General features: G+C 43.1%; 1 protein-coding gene across 6 annotated transcripts in view; it reads right to left on the bottom strand.

Annotated features, from left to right (window-relative positions):
- The window catches only part of CALCOCO2 (calcium binding and coiled-coil domain 2), a 30941-nt gene that overhangs the window by 11902 nt on the left and 9543 nt on the right, over positions 1–9496 (bottom strand). For 3 of the 6 annotated variants that reach the window (XM_008062444.2, XM_021714687.1, XM_021714688.1), the window contains 5 exons: positions 6918–7020; positions 6632–6765; positions 4767–4892; positions 1371–1459; positions 606–675 (listed from right to left, as the gene is read on the bottom strand). In XM_008062444.2, the coding sequence (XP_008060635.1) occupies positions 606–675; positions 1371–1459; positions 4767–4892; positions 6632–6765; positions 6918–7020 (522 nt within the window). Of the gene's footprint in view, positions 1–605; positions 676–1370; positions 1460–4766; positions 4893–6631; positions 6766–6917; positions 7021–8993; positions 9060–9496 lie in introns of all 6 variants that reach the window. The other 3 variants (XM_021714684.1, XM_021714685.1, XM_021714686.1) reach the window with 3 other exon arrangements.

Raw genomic sequence — 9496 nt, 5'->3', positions numbered from 1 at the left:
CAGCCTCGACCTGCTGGGCTCCGGCGATTCTTCCGCCTCAGCCTTCCAAGTAACTGGAACTACAGGCACTCGCTACCACTCCCGGCAAATTTTTTGATTTATGGTAGAGATGAGGTCTCGCTAAGTTGCCCAGGCAGGTCTTGAACCCGTGGGCTCATGCAATCCACTCACTTCAGCCTCCCAAAGTGCTGGGATTACAGGCTGAGCCACCGAGCCTGGCTAAGAACCACTCTTTAAGGTATAGCTTCCTAAAAATGAGGGCAGTTCTGCTATCTGCTTTATATTCCAGGTTTTTGAGTAAGATTTTGCTTGAAAAGATTTAGGTTTGATCGTTTGTCTAGATGACTATTATTCATATTAAGAGCTCATAGTAAACATATGAACAAATTATTAACTTCCACGTGGATGATTATTAAAAAATAAGGGCAGGGCAAGGCTTACCTAGTCTAAGAAGGGAAAACACATAACTTGAAACATTAGTCCGATGCTTTGAAAGGTATGTCATTGGGACCTCACTACAATGAAATACATCTTTCTGGGCCACTAAATTGGAGTGGTGGCAAGGCTAAGAAAATATCCTCTGGCAAAGATATGGTATTACCTACCTGAAGCTGATCCACTCTCCTACCCATCTTCTCATTTTCTGAGGACATCTTCTGGTTTTGTTCTTTCAGTCTGTAAAGGTGGAAATGACTGTGTGAAACACTCACTGATTCTGGGTCAGCTCCCCTACCCTTAACTGATTTAAGGCTGGCTTGGCCCTAAGCCTGCAGAATTATTTTGAAATATACTAGTCTCCACTGCAGTCCTAATTTTGGCTTCCTGACCCCAAGTAACTGGCAAGTATTCAATCCCTTAAGTTAATATTCGAATTCAGATTATTTTCTCCTGACTATTTGGATACACATTTTCTAACCTAGAATTCATTTTAAAAATTAAGTTAAATTTATTTATTTATTTTGAGTCAGAGTCTCCGTCACCCAAGCTGGAGTGCAGAGGCACAATCACAGCCACTATAGACCTGACCTACTGGGCTCAGATGATTCTTCCATCTCAGCCTCCTGAGTAACTGGAACTATAGGTGTGCGCCATCATGCCCAGCTAATTTTTTCTAATTTTTATTGTACAGATGAGGTCTCACCATGTTGCCCAGAGTGGTATCGAACCCCTGGGCTCAGGCAATCCTCTCACCTCTGCTTCCCAAAGTGCTGGGATTACAAGTATGACTCACCGAGCCCAGCTAGCCTAGAATCAAGGAGTTCATGGCTCAACATTGTTTTCCAAGAAATTCCAGAAGTCTAATCTGACTCTGTTTAAGGGTATCTGTGGTGCAGCAGTTCCTGCCATCAAGAATTAGGGGGCACACTCACTGATGCACCTCTGCCTCCCAGCAGTCCTTCTGCTCTTTCACTTTCTGTTCCAAGTTCTTGTTGATGTTCTGTAGGGTTTCTAGCTCCTCCTGTAGATGAAAACATCAAAGTGACATACCATTTTTTTTTTTTGAGTTGGAGTCTCACTCTGTCGCCCAGACTGGAGTGCAGTGGCCGCTCCCGCGATCCTTCCACTTCAGCCTTCCAAGTAGCCGGAATTACAGGCATGCGCTACCACGCCCGGCTGATTTTTTGATTTATTGTAGAGATGAGGTCTCGCTGCCCAGGCGGGTCTCGAACCCGCGGGCTCAGGCAATCCACTCACCTCAGCCTCCCAAAGGCGCAGGATTACAGGCTGAGCCACCGAGCCCGGCTGACAGACCATTTTGATGACACCTTTTAGTATCCCAGGCAGCCAACAACAAATACTTATTGAGCACTTACTATATGTTAAGCGGAGCATGACACAGCAGTGAATGAAATATCCAAGTACAAAGATTTTCCATATTAGTGTGTTTTTGATATGCTCTTTCCATATTTATTTATTTATTTTAAATTGGATTCTCACTCTGTCACCCAGACTGGAGTGCAATGGCACGATCACGGCTCACCGCAGCCTCAACCTCCTGGGCTCAGGCGATTCTTCTGCTTCAGTTTCCCAAGTAGTTGGGACTACAGGCGGTTGCCACCACATCCAGCTAGTTTTTTAATTTTTGTAGAGACGATTCACTATGATGTCTAAGTTGGTCTCAAACTCGTGGGCTCAAGGGATTCTACAGCCTCCCAAGTTACTGGGATTATAGGCATGAGTCGCCATACCCGGCCTTATTCCCACATTAAAAATATATCTACTTTAATTTTTCTTTCTACTGGAGCTTACATTTGTCCAATTCATTAAACACATATTTGCTGAGTGCTTATTACAGACACAGTTCTGGCACTGCAGACACAGCAGCAGATGAAACAGACAAAGTTGCTTTTCTCCTTTCTGTGCTACCCAGTAAATTTTCTTTTTTTCCAGTCAGAGTCTCATGCTGTCGCCCAAGCTGGAGTGCAGAGGCACACTCACAGTCACCACAGCCTCATCCTGCTGGGCTCAGATCCTTCCACCTCAGCCTTCCAAGTAGCTGGAACCACAGGCATGCACAACCACACCCTGCTGATTATTTTTTATTGTGGAGATGAGGTCTCGCCATGTTGCTCAGGTTGGTCTCGAACTCTTGAGCTCAGGCAATCCTTTCACCTCTGCCTACAAAGTGCTGGGATTACAGGTATGAGCCATTGTGCCCGGTTTATTCAATAAATTAATAAGAGCCACGTATATAATTTAAGTTTTTTATTTTATTTAGTTTTTAGGTTTTTTGAATATAATTTAACAATTTTAGTAGGTATGTAAAAAAGTATGTAAAAAAGTAAAAAGAAACAGCTGAAATTAATTTTAATAATATTATATTTAAGCCAGACACAGTGGCTCACGCCTGTAATCCTAGTACTTTGGGAGGTGAAGGCAGGAGGATTACCTGAGCTCAGGAGTTCAAGACCAGCCTAAGCAACATGGTGAGACTTCATCTCTACAATAAATCAAAAAGTCAGCTGGGCATGGTGGCACATGCCTGTGGTTCCAGCTACTTGAAAGGCTGAGGCAGAAGGATAACCTGAGCCCAGCAAGTCGTTAACCCATCATAGCTAAAATATAATTTCAACATATAAATAATTGAAAGGAAATATTTCACATTTGTATATCAAATATCTGAAATCTGGTGTAATTTTATTATTACAGCACATCTCAATACAGAAACATTTCAACTGTTCAATAGCCACATGTGGCTAGCGGCCAGCATACCAGTTCTAGACATTTGTTTTTTCTTTACCAATTTCATTCTACTCTGAAGTCAATCTCAATCATCAATATCAACTTCCTGCTTTTAGCTCCAAGCTTGTCAAATTTTTTGTTTATAGTCTTTAGAGAAAACTCTCCTCTTTAGCGTAGCTTCTAGCATTATCATCTCTTTATTTATCACCTGCTGATTGGAAAAGGAATTCAAAAGAGTAGAAGTAGAAAAGAGTCTGGAGAATCTACAACCTTGATTTAGTGCTAGCTTTTTTGTTCATTTAAGAGATGCTAGCCGGGCTTGGTGGCTCAGCCTGTAATCCCGCGCCATTGGGAGGCTGAGGTGAGTGGACTGCCTGAGCCCGCGGGTTCAAGACCCGCCTGGGCAGGCGAGACCTCATCTCTACAATAAAAAAAAATTAGCCGGGCGTGGTAGTGCGTGCCTATAATTCTGGCTATTCGGAAGGCTGAGGCAGAAGGACTGCCGGAGCCCAGCAGGTCGAGGCTGCGGTGGCCGGAAGTGGCCACTGCACTCCAGTCTGGGCGACAGAGTGAGACTCCAACTTAAAAAAAAAAAAAGAGAGAGATGCTCTGTTACTCAGGCTGGAGTGTAGTGGCTATTCACAGGCGTGATCCCTACTACCAATCATCACAGGAGTTTTTGATCTGCTCTCCTGTTACCATCCTGGGCTGGTTCATACCACCTTGGGCAACCTGGTGGTCCACCGTTTTCAGGAGGTCACCATATTGATGCCAAACTTAGTGTGGACACTCAACTGTCACAGCAAGCTATAGCCCAGAACTCCTGGGCTCAGGTGATCCTCCCGCCTTAGCCTCCTGAGTAGTTGAGACTACAAGTATGGGCCACCGTATCTGGCAATACTAATTCTTTTCCCTCTTTATGTCCAAATTTGAGCTAATCAAAGCAAATATTTTGACTGGGGGGGTGTCACACCTATAATCCCAGCTCTTTGGGAAGGAGGCAAGAGGACTGCTGAGCTAGGGTTTCGAGACCAGCCCGAGCAACATGGCAAGACCTTATCTCTACAATAAATCACAAAATTAGCCAAGCGTGGTAGTACTTGTCTGTGGTTCCAGCTACTTGGAAGACTGAGGCGGAAGGATCACCTGAGCCCAGCAGGTCAGGACCGTGGTAGCCGTGAGCATGCCACTGCACTCCAGTCTGGGTGACAGACTGAGACTCTGCCTCAACAAATAAAAAGCAAAAAGCAAAACAAAACAAATATTTCAAAATATAAAGAGGCCATGGGAAGAGGCAGTCAGTAAGTTTGAATCCAGGCTCCATCACCGATTACTTAAAACCCTCTGGGCCTCAGACTGCTCATTGGGATAATACAGTACCTATCTCGAAGATCTGCCATGAAGTTTAAATAAAATAATCCATCCATATAAAACTATTAACACTGTAGCTATTCTATGACACTGGTATATAAGGGGGTGAGATCACAAGCAAAATAGAAGATGGTGCTTTGGAAAGAGGCATCATCCAATTCTGATCGCCATGCTCGAGTGCTATCAGAATAGCACTCAGCCAACAGCAATACCTGCGTCCTCTGGAGCTCAGTCTGCATCTCTGAGTTCTGCTTCTGGAGGCTGACACAGCTGTCCTTCAGCTCCTGGTTTTCTCTGCAAAGCTCCTTGTTCTGCTGCTCAATCTCTTCCACTTCTCCCTATAAAACAACATTCCACAAACTATATTCAAGTCTCTCTAGGAGAAAATTCCCAAAGGCTGGGGAGGCAAGGGTCTGACTGATTCCCACTCACTACAGTGTCATCTGTGCTCCCTAAATGGGAGTAGCTTCTCAGCTGTACGTAAGGGTGTAATAGAGGTATGCCTGTATACCTGCAGCATTAAGCCTGCCATGACCAAGAAAGAGAAGAAAAATTAAGGCCATAAAAAGTTCAAAGGGCTGGGCACGGTGGCTCATGCCTGTAAACCTAGTACTTTGGTAAGTCGAGTTGGGAGGATCGCTTGAGTTCAGGAGTTCAAGACCAGCCTGGGCAACATAGCAAGACCCTGTCTCTAAAAAAAAATAAAAAGAAATAAAGAGAGATTGAAAAACATAAAAAGTGAAAAAGGGGAAAGATAGAAGTGTCTTCTCGCAGACACCTAGCACTGTTTGTCACTCCCAATGGATTTAGTTCCTTGAGGCCACAAACAGTGTTTTATTTTGTTTTGCTTTGTTTTTGAGACAGGGTCCTTCTCTGTCACCCAGGCTAGAGTACAGAGGGACAATCATAGCTCACTGCAGCCTTGAGCTATGATTGTGCCTCTGTACTCTAGCCTCACACCTCAGCCTCCCGAGTAGCTACAGGCCCACACCACCACACCCAGCTACAGGAACAGTGTTTTTTTATTTTTTGAGTTGGAGCCTTAGTCCATTGCCCAGGCTGGAGTGCAGTTACATGCTCATGGCCACCCCAGCGCCGACCTACTTGGCTCAGGTGATCCTTCTGCCTCAGACTTCCAAGTAGCCGGAACTACAGGCGTGCACTACCACGCCTGGCTAATTTTTTAATTTATTGTAGACACAAGGTCTTGCCAAGTTGCCCAGGCTGTTCTTGAACCCGTGGGCTCTGACAGTAACTTCACCTCGGCCTCCCAAAGTGCTGGGATTACAGGCTTGGCCACCGCGCCCAGCCAGGGACAGTGTTTTAATTGATTCTTCATTCATTCCCAGGGCCTACCACAGTGCTATATGAAAAGTAGGTATCCTGTTCAATGACTGAATAAGTAAAAGAATCTACTACTCATGTCCGACAGGCTCTGAGTTAGAACAGAAAGAGAACATAAAGAATATTTGGTGCTTCTCTCCTCAAAGGAGCTTATACATTTACTGCAGTGATAAGATGTACAGATGGCAAAAATTAAGTAACTGGAAAAGTTAAAAGAATAGCTGACTGTCAACTGACTACAGAAATTTTAGGGAACAGAGAAATCACTTATCGTTGTGAATCATGTTAACATTTCTAAGTCATTCCTGAGTGGGTCTGAGTAGGTACTATATACATTTTTCCCAAAATATTTTAGCTAGTTAATAAAGTCCTTCTAATTCAAATTCTACCCTATCCTATAATTAATTATTTTCTAATTTAACCTCTTTATTTTTTGAGTTGGTGTCTCACTCTGTCACCCAGGCTGGAGCGCAGTGGCACAGCCTTGACCTCCTGGGCTCAGGTGATCCTCCTGCCTCAGCCTCTTGAGAAGCTGGGACTACAAGCACATGTCATCACATCTGCCTGACTTTTTTTATTTTTGAAGAGACGAGGTCTCACTATGTTGCCCAAGCTGGTCTCGAACTCCTGGGCTCAAGTAATCCTCCCATCTCGGCACCCCAAAGTGCTGGGATTATAGACATAAGCTACCGCTATGACAGCAGGAAGCGACTGAAGTGAGATGCTTACAGACCTGAGTGGTAACAACCAAGATGTCCTCCTCATTTTCTGGACGGAATTGAAAAGGGATACTCGCTCCTCGAACCACACCATCCTGATCCACATAGCAGAACTGGTAATACTCATCGTCCTTGGGTAGGTAATAAGCTGAAAACACATGATTTTTAACCCAAAATAAGATCTAGTCAGAAAATTTAAACTCTGGAACTCTTTTTATCTGCCCCAGAAAGCTCAAGCTCAAGGAAATTAATTAGTCTTGGCTACTGTCTTCAACAGCTTTGATCCAGTATTTTTCTCACCTTTAAATTGAACTTCCTGCTGTTTGGCTGATTCGTCCTTTAGGTCAATGGGTAAAGTAACCCACATGAAGGTGTAATACTCACGAGTTGTCTTCCATCCCACCTGCAATGACATGGGGCTCTTGTTTAGTACCTGAAAGAGCTCAGGGGAAAATCCTTATTTGGGTATGTCTTCTTACAATGTACTCTTTATTTGCATATGTTGAAAATACAATAGAATGAGAATGAGTTCATTACGTTATGATACCAGGGCTCAAATCTTTTTTTTTTTTTTTCCACTATGACAACTATATACGGGAAAAGGTCTGATACAGCTAAAAATTGGGGTGCACATACACATTTCAAAATATTAGTCTTGGGAAGAACTGAAAACTGGCTCCTCAACACCCAAGACAAGAGCTCCAAAAATTATTTCTCCGAGACAGACATAGAGCTGAGAGTGATTGGGCGAAAGAGTTCTAGGATTGTGAACCTTGATCCTCTTGCAGTGGTGTTCTTGGGACTTCTAAATCAGACCTGCCCTCTGCATTAGTTTGACCTCAGTGTCCAATTCAGCCTTGTCACATGCCAACCTCATCATACCACTGCATTTAAAAAAATGCATTCTTTTGAATAATGTGTGTGTTGGGGGCAGAGAAACAAGAGGGGTCTTAGATTATGAGGCACCCATTAAGAGAGTACAGGTCTATTTAGTGTTTTTCTTAAACTCATTTGCGACCGCTGATGTACATCTATGCAATTCCAAATTCTGTTTCTGGTTGCCTCTGATACGAATTTACTTCATCGTGGAAGATTGTCTTTTTGGGTTTATAATCTGAATAAAAATACAAAGTACGGAATGCTAGTCAGAGTGGTGTCTGAGGCAAATACTGGATATATCTTTAACTTTCAGCTGTATTGTGAAAAAGGTGAAAATTTAGAAAAGACCATTTCAGATGTGCTTAATGACAGAAGTTTATGGCAACCAGCTTCAGATTTTTTTTATTTTCACCCACTCTCAGTATTAGGAAAGTAAAAAATCTGCTGATTGTGAATGTGTTAAATGCATGTTTAATGAAGGCTTTTTGGTGATAAAGATATTAACAACAATCTGGCAGTCGTAAAGGCCTCTTCTAGGTATTGAACACCATAAATCATAAGACATAAGGATGCAGTAAAACATGCCGCAGAAGAGAGCTGGCTAAGTGGAAAATCTTCTCACTAAACATGAAGGGGGTAAAAGATGGTTCAAATCTTATCTGGAAGATAAAAGCACACCAGAGAATAGGAAGGAAGCCATTGTGTCTTCAAGGGAACAACACTCAGCAAATGAGAAGCAAAATTACATTTCTTCCCATATTTTGGCCCTGCCTGAGCCCAGTGGGAAGAAAAAGAACTAAAAATAAATCCCATTTTTATATATTAAGGAATCAAAGCAGGGTTGAAAAGGCTACACCGAAAGCGCATCAGAACATACTAGGGCATGTTTTAGAGTCTCATTAATATACACCCCATTACTGTAAGCATCTCAGAGCCACTGCAGCCTGCGGTGGTCCAGGAAGCAGGAGTTTTATGGAGTCCTCATTCACATCCTGGAGTTTCTTAATGCAGTGTGACCGAAATATCCTCAGGAAGACCCAAGAATTACTGCTGCTTTGGAACAAGGACACCTGCAATTTCTGTCCTTGACTCCACCACTTGAATAGTCCTAGTTCCAGTCTGCCTTGGAAATATTTACTTATTTAATACTTTTTATTTTATTTTATTTTTTATTTTAAAGATGCGGGGTACAATTGAGGATTAGGTATACAAGCGGTCATCATACAGGTAAAGTTTGGGCCTCCCTTTGGCCCCCACTTTGTCTGGTTTGAGATCGGGTACTCTTATTGATGTTATGTGCCCCACTTCCTTCCACTGGTGATGTCCCGCTACTTCATTGAAAACACTTAAATGCCCAGGGCAAGGACAGTCTGGACACAGGATTATACAGCGAAGGAAGGAAAGCTGACTCCTACCTGCTTTAGGCTCCATCACTAGTGATAGCTTTCACTATATCAAGAAGATGCATGTATTAAAAACCATGTGCTGAGTGCCTACTTGGTGCCATGAACTATCGGTGTGAGGGATGATGAGAACTTGAAGAAAAGTCTGATCACAGTTACACTGAAAGAATACTGGGGAGAGCTTTAGAAGTGAGATATGAAGGACAAAACTTTACAGTCAACTCTTCTTTAATTTACCATTTATTGTTCAAAGGAATTCAGCAGAGTGGAGGAAAAAAAGCAGAGGTGTGGGAGCCAAACAAACTTACTTCACCACCTACTCACTGTGAGGCTTTGGGAAACTCACCATCCCTCAAGGATATTCACTTTACCCATCTAGTACACACCTCTGGGGGCTACTGTGCTGTGAGGATTACATTAGAAAACACACATGCACACAAACAACCTCAGCAAAGGCCTAGCACACACTATATCCTCAGGGCATGTGTTCAGGTCAATGGCTTTATGGACAATGAACAATAGAAGCCCTTCTTGGAATAACCATTCTTTCTTTTTTTTTTTTTGAGTTGGAGTCTCACTATGTTGCCCAGGCTGGAG

The sequence above is a fragment of the Carlito syrichta genome, unplaced genomic scaffold (assembly GCF_000164805.1).
Source record: "Carlito syrichta isolate Samal-C Ts95f unplaced genomic scaffold, Tarsius_syrichta-2.0.1 Scaffold305705, whole genome shotgun sequence".
NCBI classification, from domain to species: Eukaryota; Metazoa; Chordata; class Mammalia; order Primates; family Tarsiidae; genus Carlito; species Carlito syrichta.
This window is presented reverse-complemented; position numbering and strand designations above follow the sequence as displayed.